The sequence below is a fragment of the Alosa pseudoharengus genome, unplaced genomic scaffold (genome assembly GCF_046254945.1).
Source record: "Alosa pseudoharengus isolate Yale_2024_CS ecotype anadromous, Long Island Sound unplaced genomic scaffold, YU_APseudo_1.1 YU_APseudo_1.1_scf_4, whole genome shotgun sequence".
Classification (NCBI taxonomy): domain Eukaryota; kingdom Metazoa; phylum Chordata; class Actinopteri; order Clupeiformes; family Clupeidae; genus Alosa; species Alosa pseudoharengus.
In genome coordinates, this window is record NW_027468774.1 from 8,642,822 (window position 1) to 8,662,821 (window position 20,000).

Genomic DNA, 20,000 nt, shown 5'->3' on the forward strand with positions numbered 1-20,000 from the left:
TTATTATTATGGCACCTTATTATAAAGTGTTACCAATGTCTCTTTTTGCTAATCCGTCCTTTTTTGGGCTTTGCCAGGAGGATCCCTTTGTGATGGTGGCGGAGAACATTCTGGGGCAGCCAAAAAGATACAAGGGCTTCTCAATTGACGTCCTTGACGCCTTGGCTAAGATCCTGGGCTTCAAGTATGAAATCTACCAAGTGTCTGATGGCAAGTACGGGTCCCAGATGCCCAACGGAACCTGGAACGGCATGATTGGGGAACTTATTAACAAGGCAAGGAACCTACACACTCACACAACGCTTGGAAAAAGTTAATGAGATGAGTATGCTAACCCTTTAGCCCTACTGTAACACATATCTTACATAGCATCAGTCAAAATACTGATCCAAATATTAAAGAAATTGACTGGGTTTTCTAAATAGATATAAGCAACTAACCTTGGTAATATATAGATATTTAAAAAAGAACCAGTAGGATTGACACTGAGAAATTGTTATTGGTTTTGGTGATGGCTTGACCCAGTTTGTCCTAAAATCCATTTGTCCCAGACCCACACACACTAAGGCAAGCAAAGGCAAGGCAATTTATTTATATAGCGCATTTCATACCCCAGGTAGACACAATGTGCTTTACTGTACATAGTTAAGGCATTACCTCAAATAAAAGTAAACAGGTATAAAACATATCACAAGTATAAAATATATCACAGTAGTAGAATAAGTAAAAACAATAAAAGCAATAAAAATAAATTAAAAACAGGAAAAAGCCATAGAGAATAGGGTGGTCTTCAATTGGGTTTTAAAAGTGCCAATGGTTGGAGCAGTCTTAATGTGCTCAGGGAGTTTGTTCCATATCTGGACTGCACTAAACAACACATCAGACCCTTGGACAGCAGCGATTTACCATGGCAACAAATTGTGGAGGCGACCACACATACTTTTCTTCACCACTGGAACAAATGATCCGAGATCACAGATAGGTTATCGAGACTAGACAGCTGCAGCTTTAGAGCTCACCCCAGCCCAGTTGTATCACACAGGAAGTGACCTAACCACCACCCCAGCCCAGTCGTATCACACAGGAAGTGACTTAACCACCAGCACAGCCCAGTCGTATCACACAGGAAGTGACCTAACCACCAGCACAGCCCAGTCGTATCACACAGGAAGTGACCTAACCACCAGAACAACCCAGTCGTATCAAACAGGAAGCTGACCAACTCTGAAAGTAGTGACCAAACCACCAACACAGCCAGCAAGTCCCTTCCAACATGTGCAGAACTTATCAAGTCAAGTCAAGTCAAGTTTATTTATATAGCGCATTTCATACACAGAGGTTAATTCAATGTGCTTTACATAAACACTAGCAAACAGGAATAGCTGATAAAAGCATAGAAGGGCAATAGTCAAAGAATAGTTAAAAAATAAAGAATATTAGTAAAATAAAAATAATAAGAAGAAAACATAAAACACACAAGGTGATAGTACATAAAAGCATAAAAGGGCAATAATTTAAAAGTGTTTAAAGTAATAATTAAAACATAAAACACAACATAGAAACATAGGACACCTGCACTACATTTATTTATTATCCAGCTCTCCTTTACGTTCTTATTTGAGCTTCACATTGTCGATGGAGTTCCACCCAGAACAACTGTGTGTGATTACAACCCAAACCACTGTGTGTGATCACTTGACTTTACTTAAGTCAGTCCAAGCAACAAGGTGCCTTCCCTGGGTTGAGTAGAGTCAATAAATAAATGAGCCATTCGTCTTGCCCCGCTCTTTTCCTTTCCACCCTGTGTGTGCAGTGATCACTTGACTTTACTCAGTGCAACAAGATGTCTTGCCTGGGATGAGTTGAGTCAATAAACAAATCATGTTTACTCTGTGTGACCCTCTTGTGTTGCCTTACTTTTCCCCCTTCTGTCCTCCAGCGAGCGGACTTGGCGGTGTCGGCCATCACCATCACGCCCGAGCGGGAGAACGTGGTGGACTTCAGCAAGCGCTACATGGACTACTCAGTGGGCATCCTGCTGCGGAAGCCCGAGGAGAAGATCAACATCTTCTCGCTCTTCGCGCCCTTTGACCTGGCCGTGTGGGCCTGCATCGCGGCCGCCATCCCTGTGGTCGGGGTGCTCATCTTCCTGCTGGCCCGCGTCCAGTCCCTACGGAGCCAGAACCCGCCGCCACCCCCACACCAGCAGGTGTCCACGGTGTCCAGCTCTCTGCACAGCGCCATCTGGGTGGTCTACGGGGCGTTCGTACAGCAAGGTACATGCGTTCTCTACACAGCGCCATCTGGGTGGTCTACGGGGCGTTCGTACAGCAGAACCATCTGGGTGTTCTATTCTGGGAGAATAGTCACCACTGCTGAACTACACATGAGAATAGTCACTACTGCCTCGTACCTATGAACATGCGTGACGTCCAGAAACTCTTTTAACACACGCCTCGTACCTTTGAACATGCATGGCGTGACACACGCTGGCTGCATCTGAAGTGTGTTTGCTGCCGCCACCACTGAGGTGCCTTTGAGGGAAGATGTTCAGTCTTTGAGGGCAGATGTTCTTTGAGGGCAGATGTTCAGTCTTTGAGGGCAGATGTTCAGTCTTTGAGGGCAGATGTTCAGTCTTTGAGGGCAGATGTTCAGTCTTTAAGGGAAGATGTTCAGTCTTTGAGGGCAGATGTTCAGTCTTCTTCCGCCACTGAGGTGCCTTTGAGGGCAGATGTTTAGTCTTTGAGGGAAGATGTTCAGTCTTTGAGGGCAGATGTTCAGTCTTTGAGGGAAGATGTTCAGTCTTTGAGGGCAGATGTTCAGTCTTTGAGGGAAGATGTTCAGTCTTCTTCTGCCACTGAGCTGGGCGCGAGGCCAAAAATACCCCGAAAAAATGGGAATAAAAGACACGACCACCTCGGCAACTATCCCCCACACCCCCAAACACAGCCTGCTCTGCCAACAACCGAGAGATGCATCGCTCAGTGCCTGGCGCTCTGCCACCTAACCCTGTTGGCTTGTTCGTTGACGGGGCGACTTATTAAATCTGAGGAGGCCTTGCCCAGTAGCTCCTCCAAACACCTCAGCCTAATGGTAATGCTTTTACAGCAGGCCCGTGTGTGTGTGTGTGTGTGTGTCTGTCTGTGTGTGTTGTGTATAAGAGAGAGAGAGAGAGAGAGAGTGGTATTGACTGTTTTGACTACATAGCAAAACAAGGTTAGTGGGGTTTAATGATCTGCATTAGCAAGTCTCCAGGAGGTGCCAAGGTAAGAATAATAAGTATGTGCACGATCAGGATGCAATAACAGAATCTGAATACTTGATCAAAAGCTTAGAGAGCATATTTCATTTATTAAGATGAGTATGTTTTTTTTTCAGTCCGTTTTTATTCATCAAAATCATTCTGTTTGGATTAAACTGGACAGTATTCATCATAACAAACCAAGATCTTCAAACAAACAAGGCCCCATCTGGCATCTCTTGTTACTAATTCTGTTGCATTTGTTTTTTATTTAACAGTTACATTGTAGTGAAATCAGCTGGTTTGCTCTCATGAGTGACCGGTCACCAGCTGTTAACAGGCCCCTCTGCAATGCCCAAACACATTGTTGTAAATATGGCATGTCCACTCACAGTGCATTGTTGAACTGTTCTATTGCAATTTTAATATTTGAATACTTTGACTGCGGGACTGCTGTTTAAAGTTGCTTACATTTTCAAATACATTAAAACATGCAGAATCACCCAAAAGAATCAGCACTGAATGCACTGAATCAGACCCAAGAGGGCGAACAAAGCATCTCATCTCTGTCTCCTTTCCCCCCAAAGCATCTCATCTCTGTCTCCTTTCCCCCCAAAGCATCTCCTCTCTCCACTCACTCCTGTAACCCCCCCCCCCTCACTCCTGTATAGACCCTCTCCACTCACTCCTGTATAGATCCTCTCCTGCCCCCCCCCCTCTCCACTCACTCCTGTATAGACCCTCTCCACTCACTCCTGTATAGACCCTCTCCACTCACTCCTGTATAGATCCTCTCCTGCCCCCCCCCCCTCTCCACTCACTCCTGTATAGACCCTGTCCTGCCCCCCCCCCCTCTCTCCACTCACTCCTATAACCCCCCCCCCCTCTCTCCACTCACTCCTGCCCCCCCCCTTCTCTCCACTCACTCCTGTATAGACCCTGTCCTGCCCCCCCCTCTCTCCACTCACTCCTGCCCCCCCCCCTCTCTCTCCCAGAGCAGCTCTTCTCTCCACTCCACTCTCCACCCCCTTCAGAAACGGCTAAAAGCTGAGTTTCAAAAAGCTTGACTTTTTTATTCTCCTATACAAGTACTCCGCTGATCTGCAGCTGCCTTGCTGTTTTGTTCTGCTCCTTCCTGTCCTCCACTGGTCCATGCCAGCCTCGCTCCCGGCTCCCTCCAGGGCCACCATCCCCAGCCACACGAGGCCGTCTCAGGGGGCAGGGTCAAGGTCAAGGTCAGAGTCAAGGTCAGGGTGCTGAAGGCTGGTGGGCTACTCCAGTCCAATGCTCTGTTTTCTCCAGCTGAGTTGAGCAACACTGCATTAGCAGTGAGACACTCAGCACACAGCAGGGCCAAGGACCAAACTAGCCAAGGCTTCTCCTCTCCACTCCTTTCCCCTCCCCTCTCCTCCCCTCCCCTCCTCTCCACTCCTCTCCTCTCCTCTCCCCTCCCCTCCCCTCTCCTCCCCTCCTCTCCTCTCCGCTCCGCTCCCCTCCCCTCCTCTCCTCTCCGCTCCACTCCTCTCCCCTCCCCTCCCCTCCTCTCCACTCCTCTCCGCTCCCCTCCTCTCCTCTCCACTCCCTTCTTCTCCCATCCCTCTGCTCTCTCACTCATGTCAATATAACGCTGTGTTTGCAATTTGGTCTTTTAAAAACACAGATACCCACTAAGAGTGCACTAAATAAATGGGGTGGGACTAATCTATAAAACTCTCTTTGTATCTGCTGATACAAAACAAAATACATTATTATGTTGGGCAGGACTGATCTACTTTGCTTGTTTCATATAAATGTCAAAGAAGTCACCTCTTTCTCTTCCTCTCTCTCTCTCCCTTCCCCTCTCTACCTCTCTCTCTCTCGCTCCCTCCCTCCTCTCTCTCTCCCTCCTTCACTCTCTCCCTCCCTCTCTCTCTCCCTCTCTCCTTCTCTCTCTCCCTTTCCTTCTCTCTCTCTCCCTCCTTTCCTCTCTCTCTCCCTCCCTCTCCCCTCTCTACCTCCCTCCTCTCTTTCGCCCTCCCTCCTCTCTCTCTCCATCCCTCTCTCTCCCTCCTCCCTCCCTCTCTCTCCCTCCTCTCTCTCTCTCACCCTCTCTCTCTCTCTCACCCTCCCTCTCTCTCTCTCTCTCCCTTCCTCCCTCTCTCCCTCTCTCTCTCTCCCTCTCTCCCTCCCTCCCTCTCTCTCTCTCCCTCTCTCCCTCTCCCTCCCTCCCTCTCTCTCTCCTCCCTCTCTCTCTCTCTCTCCCTCTCTCTCTCTCTCTCTCCTCTCTCTCTCTCTGTAGGTGGAGACTCGGTGGTGGGCTCGGTGGCCCTGCGGATTGTGATGGGCAGCTGGTGGCTCTTCACGCTCATCGTCTGCTCCTCCTACACGGCCAACCTGGCCGCCTACCTCACCGTCTCACGCATGGACAACAGCATCCGGTAGGAACCCCCCCCCCCACACACACACACACACACATTGTACTTCTTTATTTTTGTCTACAATTCAGAATATGACAGGTGTAATAATTGCTCAGAAAACATTCAGTCAAACACACACACGCACACACGCACACACACACAGGTCACTCATTCTCTCATGTGTCCCCCTAGACCTTTTTTTGCTTTGCTATTGGAACGTCACCTATTTCGGCCCTTTTACGTGTATGTGTCATTTAATATTCATTACAAAACAAACCAAGATGGCGAATTCCTAAAGAAACGCAAGCACCCACTCCATAAGTGTATCTAAATTAGCTATGTACCAAAAATGACATTTTAACTTGACTCGAAGAGCTGTAAACAGTGTTGTAAGGTTGCGTGGGGCAGTCGTGGCCTACTGGTTAGGGCTTTGGGCTTGGAACCGAAGGGTCGCTGTTTCGATCCCCGACCAGTGGGAACGGCTGAAGTGCCCTTGAGCAAGGCACCTAACTCCTCACTGCTCCCCGAGCGCCGCTGTAGCAAGGCACCTAACTCCTCACTGCTCCCCGAGCACCGCTGTAGCAAGGCAGCTCACTGCGCCGGGTTAGTGTGTGTTCACTGTGTGCTCTGTGTGTTCACTAATTCACGGATGGGATAAATGCAGAGACCTAATTCCTTGTATACGCAAGTATACTTGGCCTAGAAACCTGATTTATATTTACATTTTACATTTACGTGTACAAATCCGTTTGGAGCTCCAGTGGAATTTTGATTTTGCGACAAGAATTCTCGGCCTAACCGTTGATGACAAATAGGGCAGCCCAGCACCAAACTCCAAGCATGGTAAACAAAATCGGATTTTTAAGGCAGTAAATGCTCCCGTTAAGAACCAAACCAGATTTTGTTAAAATCTACACTCCTATGGCTACTGAAAAATGTAAGGTTCATTTATCAATATAAATGATATATTTTCGAACGAAAGGGGCGGTGCTTGGTGCTTTTACGATATGTATTTTGTATCTGTTTGTTTGTTTGTTTGTTTGTTTGTTTGTTTGTTTGTTTGTTTGCTTGGGGGAGGGGATGATGATGGTGTTGAGATAAGGTTAAGGTAAGGTATGTGTTTGTCTTTGCATACAAAGCTCAAGCTGTGAACAAGCAATATCCTACAAATAATTTAAAGTTCTCAAACTATGAGAGTTTTATGAAGTGCTGGCAAAAAGCACCTGATAAGAACTTTGTGAATTTGTATGAACATTTGAAGAGTAAAAAAAAATAGAAATAATTATCCCAGAAAGTCCCAGAAATATGACTTGAATAGAGGTTAGTTAGTTATTAACAATTCATTGATAAACTTTTAAAATACTTTGAGCACTGATGCTGTAGCATAGTAACCTGGCCCTAGCCAGATGAATGTCGTTCCGCTAGCTCCACTCATCCATCTGGAACCGATCCATTGAAATGTCGTTTCAGAAGGCTGGACCTAATCAAAAAATGCTTGCATATGATTGAATAAGCCACTTGTCCGTCATCTATTGACGTGCTACTTCAACCACTCTCATCGAAGCCAACCCGTGACGCTGATAACAGTCTCACAGTCGCTTCTACGCTATGTCACATCTATGAAACTCCCGCCCTGCGTCCTGATTGGCTAAACCATAAAGTTGGTCGGAGAAATCACTCTCAATGGAAGAGGTTCCAGATGGATGTGAGTGAAGCTAGGCGGAGCTAGCGGAACGACATTCATCTGGCTAGGGCCAGGTTAGTAGCATAGGCCTCTTACATTGTTTGCAGGTAGGTTCATTCCGTTTTCGATGGCAAACGCGAAACAGCGCCAAAACAACAACCAGTGGACAAAAAGAATATTACATGTGTATTGTTAAGACTTGCCATAGAGAATGAATGGGGGAAATTACGGAGGTTATAGTTTGACGATGTCTTACTCCCGTGCCGGCCAGATGCTATATACCACAGACATGTTTTGGGGGTCCACCCAAAATGAGGTGGCGGGCCGTATCCTGGTTGTTAATTTGTTTTTATATCATCGACTCTCCAAAAATGACATGTTGGCATTTTAGTGTGGATAATCCAGTGAGCTGAGAGGCAATGCTAATTAAAGCTCAATTGATTTGATTGACACTTTGTCTGGTCTGCCAAAAAAACTCACAGAATGGCAAATAATCAATTATAAAGTTAATAGGAAAGACAGTTTACCAAAACCTGGGCTGTTCTTTTCACCATTGGAATGAAGTATGATACATATACACTGTGTGTATGTACAGGTTCCAGGTGTGAATTAGATTGTAGCTTGATCTGGTGCAAAGCATCCTTTCTCTCTCTGTGATTTATGCAGTTTTGACATAAATGTGTATGTGAATGTACTGTAGGTGTAACAGATAAATGCATAAGTGTATGTAAATGATCGTATTAATCATATAATGTTATACATTCAATATATCTACACAACCAGATAATGGTAAAATATTCAAATACAAAGTTAATCAAATATACAGGATAGAAACTTTAGTGCTACTTGTGCAAAACAAAATGACCCCAGTCATGCAGCGGTACTGCATCTAGAATATGGGAACAACTTGTTTTATAGATTGAGAACTTGCAGGCCATGTCATGTCTTAGAACATAAACAACAAACGATTGGTTACCTGCATGGATCAGCCAACACAAACACAAGCGCCCATTGGAGGGCATGATCCTGATCCTGACACAAAGACAAAGACAAATAAAACAGTGTAAACATCACAACACTCAATAAATAAAACAGTGTAAACATCACAACACTCAATAAATAAAACAGTGTAAACATCACACAACTCAATATATAGGGAGATTAAACATAATACAAAATCAGTGATATATGACTTTTGCAATATAGTAATGGCATGACTTTTAATAACATTTATTGTTCTTCCTGCCACAACAACGTATTAAATCCCTGTTACATTATTAAGGACTAATTCAGTCATTGATACCAAGAGACTTCCAGAAGTCGGGAGTCAAGACTTGAAGCGTTCACGTAGTGTGTGAAAGAAGGGAAACATGAAATAGGACTACCATAGCAAAAATTACTTTTCTAGCTGTCTGTTTATCTGCTAAGTGTTCTATTCTAAAACTCTACGGTATTAATTGCAAGCTTAACAGCTGTTATCTGTGTTTTTCACGACATCTTCACTTCAATAATAAGTATTTTTCTTTGTTTACATTGTTGTGCAGACTTTCAATAGCATTAGCCTCTTTGCAAACTAATTGCAAGGCCTAACAATATATTTCAGCCACATACAGTAGACAATAGCAGTGAGTGTGTTAATTGTAATATTGACAAATTATTACAGCCATTTCAGTCCTTCTGTCATCATAATAAATTAGTTATGCACATTAACAATAGCCCCTGCAACAGACAGACAGGCAGCCACGAGCACAGAGTTTAGATTGATTAGTACTGTATTAAACGAATGTCAGTCAGTAAACATTTCGAGATGATTCAACAATTACAGCACTAAGCAGTTCCTTCAAGACATGTAAACATAACCTTTGAATTTGTTAATATTTAATATCTATCAAGCACTTATCTAAATGAAATCCCACGAAGTTGTGGAATCGTGTTGTCACATTTAATGTCACCATTGTAAATTATCCAACTTAATGTGAATATGGTGTATTCCTCTAATATTTGTTTTGAGGGATTTGTAATGCTTTTGACAAATAAGCAGTACGAGGTGGAGAGTGTGTGTGTGTGTGTGTTTGAAGGAGGTTGTTGGGTCCTTAATTAATGATTGAAGCATCAGTATAAAGCAAGCCCTCCAAACAGGAGTTATGATGGGAACAAACATGTTTGGCATGTGGACAGACCAGTGAGAGACAAGAGAGGCCCGAGTGAGCGAGCGAGCGAGGGATTAAATCAAACAGAGTGAGTTTACCACTTCAAAGCTGCCGCATCAAAGTCACAATTAGATTCCCCTCTTTGGCTCCTCTGTCTCCGATTCGCTCGCCGCTTGATCTCGGGATTATGGGATTGGAGCACTGCGGCCCTCATCTTTATTTTAAGGTGCTGACATCCCCAAAGTGGCCGTGCACGGCTGGCAGCCACAATGCGGTTGTTGGAGCAATTTTTGAGGATTCAGTCTCCAAATATCTCCCTCTGTGGCAACATGTCAGAACTTAATGAAACTGAATTATTTATTGCATTTAAATGACTCCCAGTCTTTGAAGGAGTGCTCGGGATCTCTGCTTGTGTTCACTTATTTACTTATATTTTGGAACATGAATGGGACTGAAATGTATGAAGTTATTATTTATAGCTGCTGGTCCTTTAAAGAAAATAGATATTTTGAGCAATATGAACACCCTGTGTTGGCCTTTGCTCACACTTTGTGCAATGGAATTTAATTAGTTAGCATTAATTGGCATTGGCCACTGCTAACTCAGACTGAGCTCACCTCATTATATCAGTCATTCAAATGATGTATTCAGAAACACAACTCTCTCCCCATCCCCACCCCCACTCACTCCCACCCTCTCCTCATTCTCCCTGTCTTGGAACCTATGGGCGTAGTCACATAATAACACACAGCCACCATGCCTTGAAAACACTGTCTTGTAACCTATGGACATAGTCACATAATAACACATAGCCACCATGCCTTGAAAACACTGTCTTGTAACCTATGGACTTCTATACTGAATGAATATGCATGCAGTGCAGGTCTTTAGACCAAACACAAATGACCATACTATACTGACCTATCAACTGTACAGTCTAGCAAAACACAGTGTAGCCTTAGTGCATTAATATACTAATGGGTTCAGGGCATCATGCACTTGATTAGGTGCATTGCATGTGTCATTGCACATTTATAGATTTGCATATGAAGTTGCCCAATTGTCCACAGTAAACAAGGGCACGTTCCTGAATTGTCAAAAGTTGGCTCAGTAGTCTGATCAAGGTTCTTGCTCCACTTTACTGATTTTAAACGCAGTACTATGTGGGGCCAGAGTGATTTGTAGATAAATGACTTAGTTAGTTTGGGATCAGAAGTAGAACATAGAATCACACGTTTTAATAACATTCTTTGTGTCTCCAGAAAAACATTTTGTTTTTAGTTGTGTGATTCCGCAGCCACAGTGACAATAAATATGGCAAATATGCCTACGCCTTATTATCATCTCTCCATCTGGGGGTTTCAATCCTATGCCAGAGCTAATTTAATTAACTTTGTCTCTGTTTTTCTTAAGTGACTATTTATCCAAAACGCTAACGCGTTTGTGAAATACTTGTTATTTATTGATCTGCCAGAGAATATCCACTGCGATCACACACCAGGGAGTTAATTTGTAATATGGAGTGTTTTATCTCAGTCCAGGGAGTTATTTTGTAATATGGAGTGTTTAATCTCAGTAGTAGGTCTCGTCTCTGACTAATTTCTCATATCTGACTATGATCAATGACACGATTAAAAGACCAACAACTGAATTAGAACAATCCTTGTGCGAGTTCTCACGGCTTTTCCTACCAGCACTTAATATCCCATTGACCACTGTGTTGCTCTTGTATAATGGCGACTAAACTACAGGTATTAATTGAAGCTAATGATTGATGTTTAATAGGGCCAAAACAAGTGTGGTCGTGTTGTTAAATGTGTGGCTTTGCATTACATTTTATGGAAAGCTGCAGAATATGTGTTAAGATTAAAGTGTATATGACTCTTTATCCATATCTTACCAGCAGGGCAGCACAATTTGGCAATCAGCTGGTTTGGAAATTGGACTAATTTTAACATCACTTTTCCCACTTTTTAAATATATATATATATTTTTTTTTTTACTTTTTATTTGTTTATTTGTTTTGTTGTCTGTCTTGTATGTCTTGGTGTCACGGGTACGCTGGCGACTACGCCGCTCCGTCCGGCATTTTTTGTATTTGTTATTTTTTAAATGTATTTGTCATGTCTTGATGTCATGGGCACGCTGGCGACTACACCGCTCCATCCGCCATCGTTTGTCTTGTTATGTGTCTTGTTTGTGGAGCGCTTTGGGTTGCACTCTGTGCATGTTTAAATGCACTTTAAAAATAAAACTGACTTGACTTGACTTGACTTGACAATCAAAGATCCTTGATTACTAGCAAGATAGAGCAACGTAATTCGTTACTATGGGAGCAAAACTGCATAAGTGGGAGTGTCACCTTAAGTCACTAAATAAACTTTCTCTCTTAATAAGCAATAAGAACAGATAAACATAATTGTGTTCACAGTATTATTGTCTATAATCATGTATGATACCAATGAATCATTCTTTAGGACATGATATGAATAATTTAATTAGTCATGTGAACCGAGCTAGCTAGCTAGCTAACGCTAGCTTAAAATGCTATACAAGTGGATGGGAGTAGCCAGAGTAGCTATGGCAATACAGCTATGCGCTAACAAGTGACTAGTAGTTGAAGGACTTCGCTTAAACTTAATATACTGTTGCAAATTCACTTGAGTATAAACTATCCACTTTAACTAATGTCAGTAACGTATTCAGCTAGTTGTCATTTCAAAGAAATTATACTTCTCCGTTTAAAATGTTACCTTAGCTAAGAGGCTAGCTAGCATGCTAACAACCGGACAGTAACTGGCAGCAGCATGGTCTGATATTAAGTTATTTTATTACAAATCCGAACGCTAAAAAATTACGCTTTTAGGCTTGAAATGATCCCAAACACTTACAGATTATGACAAAATTTTCCAAAAAACCCTCAACAAATCCAGTAAGATATAATGACCAATTTATTGGTAAAATTTCACCTCCATTGACATTAATGCAGTGAGGGTTTACTCTGGTCTGCATAAAGGGGGATTTCCCCCCCCCCCCCCCTTGCAATAATCAAACGCGGAAATTGTCGAACGTTTGCGCCTCTCGCTCTGCTTTAACCCTCTCTGATTATATATGTCTGTGTGAACTTCAGCACCTAGTGTTAAAACCTAATCACATGCATCTTTGACTTTGTCATTCGTCAATGTCACTGTGGACGTCACTATTGTTAGTTCTTTCCTGGCCTTTCACACTTTTCATCATGATTTTAGTCATCTATAACGCACTCTAGTAGAGGACATGAAGAGGCCAGAGGCTTTCCTCACTCTTTTTTACACAACATTTAGGACCCTCACCACTGTTGTTGTCATAGCAGCCATCAGAGTGCCTCAGGCCAGCTGTTGTGAAGGCTTCATTAACACACGGCCTTACCCTTGGATCAGGAGCTCCTTCACAGCCAGGCGAGATGGGCTTAGTTGTGTTCTGCCCTGCTTTGAGTGGCCCCAATCACACAGCACCACTGTGGACACACTATGGCTTGTCATCCCCAACCATTTTGATGTTGTTAGTTTTTTTGTTTGTTGTTTGTTTGTTTTGAAGTCTGCATTATGTTTGTGTTGTTTTTCTCAACCCACCATTGGCACTTATCGAGGAGCTGTGAGGAGAAGACTGTAATTGAGAGCCTATCCCCCTCAAGTCTAAATTACTTTCTTTCTTTCTTTCTTTCTTTCTTTCTTTCTTTCGCTTTGTGGAGAAACAAAAGAACGAAGAGAACAGACTCAGGAGTCTAATTGGGCAATTTTGGACCCAATTCTGGGGAGTTGTTTTGTTTTGAGGATTGACTGCAACCAACTGGATGGATTTGCGTTATGCAGTCACAGACTACTTGTAAATGTGTAACAAGTGGGATATCTGTAGATGATGCATGCTCTTCAAAAAAGAAAAGCGATAATCATCTCGAAAAACAATCATCTCTGGACGCAGCTTTCCAAAACAACCACATGACCGCGGCAGTTACAGTATTTCTGTCTAGTCTGACTGTGATCAAAGTCAAAGTCAAAGTCAAAGTCAGCTTTATTGTCAATTTCTTCACATGTTCCAGACATACAAAGAGTTCGAAATTACGTTTCTCACTATCCCACGGTGGAGACAAGACATATTTTACCAATTTAAGTCCACAGACAAACATAACATTCAAGTAAACAAAAAAGTAAGTAAATAAGTAAATAAGAGGGCACATATAATGAAAAAATAAGAGCAGCAAAATATGGTTGAAATTGTGCATAGACAGTCAATAAAATACTAGTGCAAAGTCAGGCCAATAAAAGGCTGAGGTAGTTCTGTTTGACCTAAGTAAGAAAGAAAGTGGCATAGTGGTGCAAGTTATGTAAGAGCAGCAGAAGTGTTGTGTTTTCAGGACAACAACAACAAGTTGCAAAGTGTGCAAGTGGAGTGGTGCAGGCGGCCATTGTGGGTCCAATGTCCAGGATGTTATGTAGCTGAGGGTGGAAGGGGGAGAGGAGGGAGAGAGTTCAGCATCCTAACAGCTTGGTGTATGAAGCTGTTGGTGAGTCTGGTAGTGCGGGAGCGCAGGCTTCTGTACCTCTTCCCAGAGGGCAGTAGATCAAACAGATTGTGAGCGGGGTGACTTGCATCACTCACAATTTTGGTCGCCTTGCGGGTGAGGTGGGTGGTGTAAATGTCCTTCAGGGAGGGGAGTGAAGCACCAATAATCCTTCCAGCTGTGTTCACTATGCGCTGCAGGGCTTTCCTGTTGTATTCAGTGCAGCTTCCGCCCCACACAGCGATACAGCTGGAGAGGATGCTCTCAATGGTGCCTCGGTAGAATGTGGTCATGATGGCTGGTGGAGCACTTGCTCGCCTGAGTTTCCGCAGGAAGTACAGGCGGCGCTGAGCTCTCTTCGCCAGTGATGCAGTGTTGGTGGTCCAGGAGAGGTCTTCACTAATGTGCACCCCCAGGAATTTGGTGCTGCTCGCTCTCTCCACCACAGCACCGTCAATGGTCAGTGGCAGGTGTTGGGTGTGACCTCTCCGGAAGTCAACAACAATTTCTTTGGTCTTGCTGACGTTAAGCAGGAGGTTGTTGTCCCTGCACCACGTGGTCAGATGGTCGACCTCCAACCTGTATTGAGTCTCGTCGCCCTTGGTGATGAGACCCACCAGAGTTGTGTCGTCAGCAAATTTCACTATGTGATTGTTGCTGTAGGTTGCAGTGCAGTCATGCGTCAGCAGGGTGAAGAGCAGCGGACTGAGCACGCAGCCTTGGGGGGCCCCTGTGCTCAGTGTGATGCTGCTTGAGATATTGTTGCCAACACGTACTACTTGAGGCCTCTGACAGAGGAAGTCCAGTATAGCCAGTTGCAGAGGTAGGTACTGAGTCCCAGTTTGTCAAGTTTGCAGATGAGTTGTTGTGGTATTATGGTGTTGAATGCAGAACTGAAGTCTATAAACAGCAATCTCACATATGATGATACATTTATTCCAGAGGAAGGACTTCAACCCCTGAGTCCATTCAAAACTAAAAATATATATTGTATCACAGCTATTCACACAGCAAAACAGAACACATTTACTTGGTACATACTGAATTGGGGTCTTGGGGCTGCAGCAAAATAAAGGCTGCGTTGTGTATCTTAGAACAGCCAGTCGCAGCCATCTAAGTATAAGTATACAGTATACTCTTTTGATACTGTGACAGAAATCTGGTCTCTGCATTTATCCCAATCCGTGAATTAGTGAAACACACACAGCACACAGTGAACACACAGTGAGATGAAGCACACACTAACCCGGAGCAGTGAGCTGCCTGCAACAACAGTGGGGCTCGGGGAGCAGTGAGGGGTTAGGTGCCTTGCTCAAGGGCACTTCAGCCGTGGATGTGGGCATGGGAGAGCAGTGCTCAACCACTTCCCGGGCCCACATTTTTCCTACTGGGTCGGGGATCGAGCCAGCAACCCTTCAGTTACAAGCCCGAAGCGCTAACCAGCTGACCACGGCTGCCCAATCTCCAGGTCATCAGCTGGCTGCACTGGAAACAAAGTGCAGGCTACCTTATCCTAACCGCATGCTTTATGTGTGTGTGTGTGTGTGTGTGTGTGTGTGTGTGTATGTGTGTGTCCATCCTACAGCACTTTCCAGGACCTGGCGAGGCAGGTGGACCTGGCGTACGGAACAGTGCGAGACTCGGCCGTATATGACTACTTCAAAGCCAAAGGCACCAACCCGTTGGAACAGGACAGCACCTACGCCGAGCTGTGGAGGACCATCAGCAAGAACGACGGACAGGACTACTCCGTGTCCAGCCCCTCCGAGGGCATCCGCAAGGTACGTGCAGATCCACTCACACACACTCTCGAAGCGCACTCAGAAACAAAACTCATACACACTCAAGGTCCGCGCACCTGGAGGCAAATTCACTCACACACACTCTCGTAGCGCACTCAGACACTTAAGGCAGCCGTGTTCTACTGGTTAGCACTTCGGACCTGTAACCGGAGGGTTGCCGGTTCGAACCCCGACCAGTAGGCACGGCTGAAGTGCCCTTGAGCAAGGCACCTAACCCTCACTGCTCCCCGAGCGCCGCTGTTGATGCAGGCAGCTCACTGCGCCGGGATTAGTGTGTGCTTCACCTCACTGTGTGTACACTGTGTGCTGTGTGTGTTTCACTAATTCACGAATTGGGATAAATGCAGAGACCAAATTTCCCTCACGGGATCAAAAGAGTATATATACTTATACTTAGACACAAAACTCACACACACTCACACTCAAGGTCCGCGCACCTGGAGGCAAATTCACTCACACACACTCTCGTAGCGCACTCAGAAACAAAACTCACACACACTCAAGGTCCGCGCACCTGGAGGCAAATTCACTCACACACAATCTCGAAGCGCACTCAGAAACAAAACTCACACACACTCACAGGTATCGTAGCCACTCACACACTTAAAGTGGATTCATAAACAATGCACACACACTCACACTCACAGATATGAAGCATGATGAAATCAAAGCCACTCACACACTCACATGGAAAGAAACACATTCACACATTCTAAAAATACCCTTATAATAAAGCAATACATTCACACATCCTAAAAATACCCTTATAATAAAGCAACACATTCACACATCCTAAAAATACCCTTATAATAAAGCAACACATTCACACATCCTAAAAATACCCTTATAATAAAACAACAAATTCACACATCCTAAAAATACCCTTATAATAAAGAAAAAAAGAGAAAACTTAAGAAGCATTCTCCTTCCCCATGAAACACAAATCCTCTCACACTTGATTATCTGCAACTTGTGTGTTCAGTAAGTCAGGATCACTAATGATATGCTGTACAAATTAATTAAGTACATATCAGTGCATATCATTACAACAGATAAGACTGAGATCCAGAGAGCCGAACCACCAGTGTTCTTGAGCTATTCCTGAAACTTTATCATGTTGTTTTGCTAAACAGCTAACAAAAATGCTAATCGCTGCAATACCAAATTTGTTTTCCTTTTTTGCTAGCATTTAAATAATGAAGTCTCTTTTGTTGTTCTGAAAAGCATTCCCCAATTATTGAAACAGCTCATTTATGTTTTTGTCAGAAGTGGAAGTGTGTGAAATGTCAAATATTTGCCTATCCCTTAGTTCAGTCTGGAAGTGGGAGATTCCGTATTGAGCATTATGCTTCTTCTTTTTATTAGCATATCACACATGTTGACATTTTACTGATGAATAAGTGTTTACCGCTGCCATTTTGTACTTCTCAAAGACTGTCTTTTTCTTTTACTACTGTGAAGCAAAGTTTGTTGTTTGACAACTGGCAGAATAATCACAAGAGAGAGGAAAAGTACAGCGTGAACACACCACTTGTAGGGGCTGAAAAGAGAGACCTAAACTTTGTGTTTGCAAAATGTCATGCAAATTATGCAGTGCTTCGATAAACATGGTGATTACTGTATATGAAATTACACGAAACACAAATGGAATGGGACACAAAAAGGTTATTACAAACCACAACTCTGCTGTCTAAATGACTGTGTGCCAACATAGCCCTATCAATGTGGCAACATTTTTGGAGAGAAAAATCATTTTTCATGCTTTCATTGAATGTGGGTGTGTTTAAGCATAGTGCTACCTGACTATCGGTCAGCCAGAGTTGGAAGTCCAGTCCCACTGCTGTGTGTCACTTAGCGTCTGCTATAAATGCCAGTCACAATACATTATTTCTGTTGGTATCATTCATTTAAAAAACTGTTCACTGTTTTTATTTGAAAGCTGCTGTGGACAAAAGCATCTGCTAAATCATATAACAATAACTGTTATTGCATTTTCAACATTAAAAACATTCATTGATCTGAGAGAATAACCGGTGCATGTTGCAATAATGATACACACATATCATCTGACCTTTTTTCTGTAGGCCAAGAAGGGGCCGTTTGCGTTCCTGTGGGACAAGGCGGTGGTGGAGTACGCCGCCCTGACGGACGACGACTGCAGCATCACCGTCACGGGCAACAGCCTCAGCAGCAAGGGTTACGGCATCGCCCTCCAGCACGGGAGCCCGTACCGAGATCTCTTCTCCCAGAAGTAAGTCCCCAAACGGGAATCTCTACCCACACCCACTCCCCCGGATCCCGTACCGAAATCTGCCGCCATTAAACAGGTGTTGCTCTCCCTGCCTACCGCCACTAGGACCTCCTCTCCCAAAAGTCATTCCCCCAATAGAGGTCCTTACTGACACCCCACAGAAAGCCCTGCCACCAGCACACCCAGAGGCAGCCGCACAGCCTGCTGACAAGCCTCAACAGCGTTTCACTCAGGGTCCCTCTCTGCTTACCACCACGAGAGCTCTTCTCACAAGAGTGAGTCCTCGTAGTTCCAGGGACATGGCCGCCCCAATGCCTGCTGACAAATCCCTACAGCGTTTTACAGTTTGCACTCTCTGCCTAAAGCTGTTTTTACAGGGCAGTAAAGAAGCCTTGACCTTGGAGATGGCAGAGCTGTGCTCTTCTGTTTGAGCTGCATTCACACACACACACACACACACACACACACACACACACACACACACACACACACACACACACACACACACACACACACACAGTCATTTTTTTCATCTCTAGGAAATATAAGTGAGTTTATCTCCACCTGGGGTCTCTGAAGGCTGCTGTAAAAGATGGCATTTCATACTTCAGTAGATACGTTTTGGTTTGGAGCAATTTACAGTGCAGCAGGAGATGTTTTATCAAGGCACTGGTTCCCTGGAGGACAAAGCCCAGTGGCCTCTGACCTGCAGCATCAAACGACAGCATAAACCCTTATATCATAACGCAAGATACACACTTTACTATTTTGGCATGACTATAAATCTATTTGTTGTTACCAAAACAAGTTATATATAATGGGTCCTAGTGTGCACACAGGACCTTAGTATCCCACTACAAGATTCTAGCATATGATGATAACATTTTCTAGAACTTCTATTTGATGAACGGTTCTTCGGTCATCGTCCTGAAACGTCTGTCCCAACTAAGGTGTAGTTGGGTAGAGGATAAACACAAGGATCACCTATCTATCTGATCCAAATCTGGCTAACAGTGTAGCATTTCTCTGCACCCAAACTTGTCCATTTGGCCTGGACAGTATAAGTATAAGTATATATACTTTATTGATCAGTACTCAGTAGTGCTCCCCTGTCTCTCTAGTGACCTCCCACGTGTCCTGTGTTGCAAGTGAGCAAGTCACAGAGGAGTTTGGGCTCATTTGACTTCAGTGGCCTTCTGTGTCACTTAGCCAATTAGCTCTTCTCATTAACGCTCCTGTAACGACGTTAGCATAATCTGTGATGACTGAGGAGGTTTGCGGTTCCTCCCACTTCGTCAGTATTTAGTTTAATACGGTATGAGAAATAATGCCATAAATGTAACACAATAAAAACATGATGAAATATAATAAAGGTTTTGTGTGTGGGATGGAGTATACTTTGCAGGGAATACGGTCTGATAAACTGTCGTAATTGCTTGGTTCAGGGATTAAAGAGGCCCTTCAAGTAAGCGCCCTGTTTGGAGTTATAATTACCACAGAGGATAATAAAAGAACTCATTTAAATGTCTAATTGTTATTGGTGCATCCATGCCATTGTGTATGAGTGTGAGAGTATAATTCACACCAATTTCCCATTCATCTTACTCAGTGGAGCCTCCTTTGTGGATTTATGTTTACTTTTCATTTTTATCATTATATTTTATTATTTATTTAGTTTTACTTCATGCACCCCTGTGCTATTTCAAGTTGAACCCAAAACTCTTGTTTCATTAGTTTCACTTTCTAATGCCTTCAGATTATCCATTACAAATTGATCCCATTGCGACAACAGATGCGGGCAGATTGTCTAAATCTGCCCATAATAACTTGTAACCAATTAAGAGGGTATAATTATACCGGCGACTGGATTTGGGGAAACGGGAGACTAATTCACTCCTCGCGCACATCTTTCATCGATCCCCCGAACAAGACTCAT

The 20,000-nt window shown here is 43.8% G+C and overlaps 1 protein-coding gene across 2 annotated transcripts in view; it reads left to right on the top strand.

Moving 5' to 3' along the window:
* The window catches only part of grid1b (glutamate receptor, ionotropic, delta 1b), a 413,352-nt gene that overhangs the window by 383,483 nt on the left and 9,869 nt on the right, over window positions 1–20,000 (top strand). For both annotated transcript variants that reach the window (XM_076266605.1, XM_076266603.1), the window contains exons 10-14: window positions 78–275; window positions 1,940–2,276; window positions 5,520–5,658; window positions 15,597–15,792; window positions 17,898–18,064. In XM_076266605.1, the coding sequence (XP_076122720.1) occupies window positions 78–275; window positions 1,940–2,276; window positions 5,520–5,658; window positions 15,597–15,792; window positions 17,898–18,064 (1,037 nt within the window). The remainder of the gene's footprint in view (window positions 1–77; window positions 276–1,939; window positions 2,277–5,519; window positions 5,659–15,596; window positions 15,793–17,897; window positions 18,065–20,000) is intronic.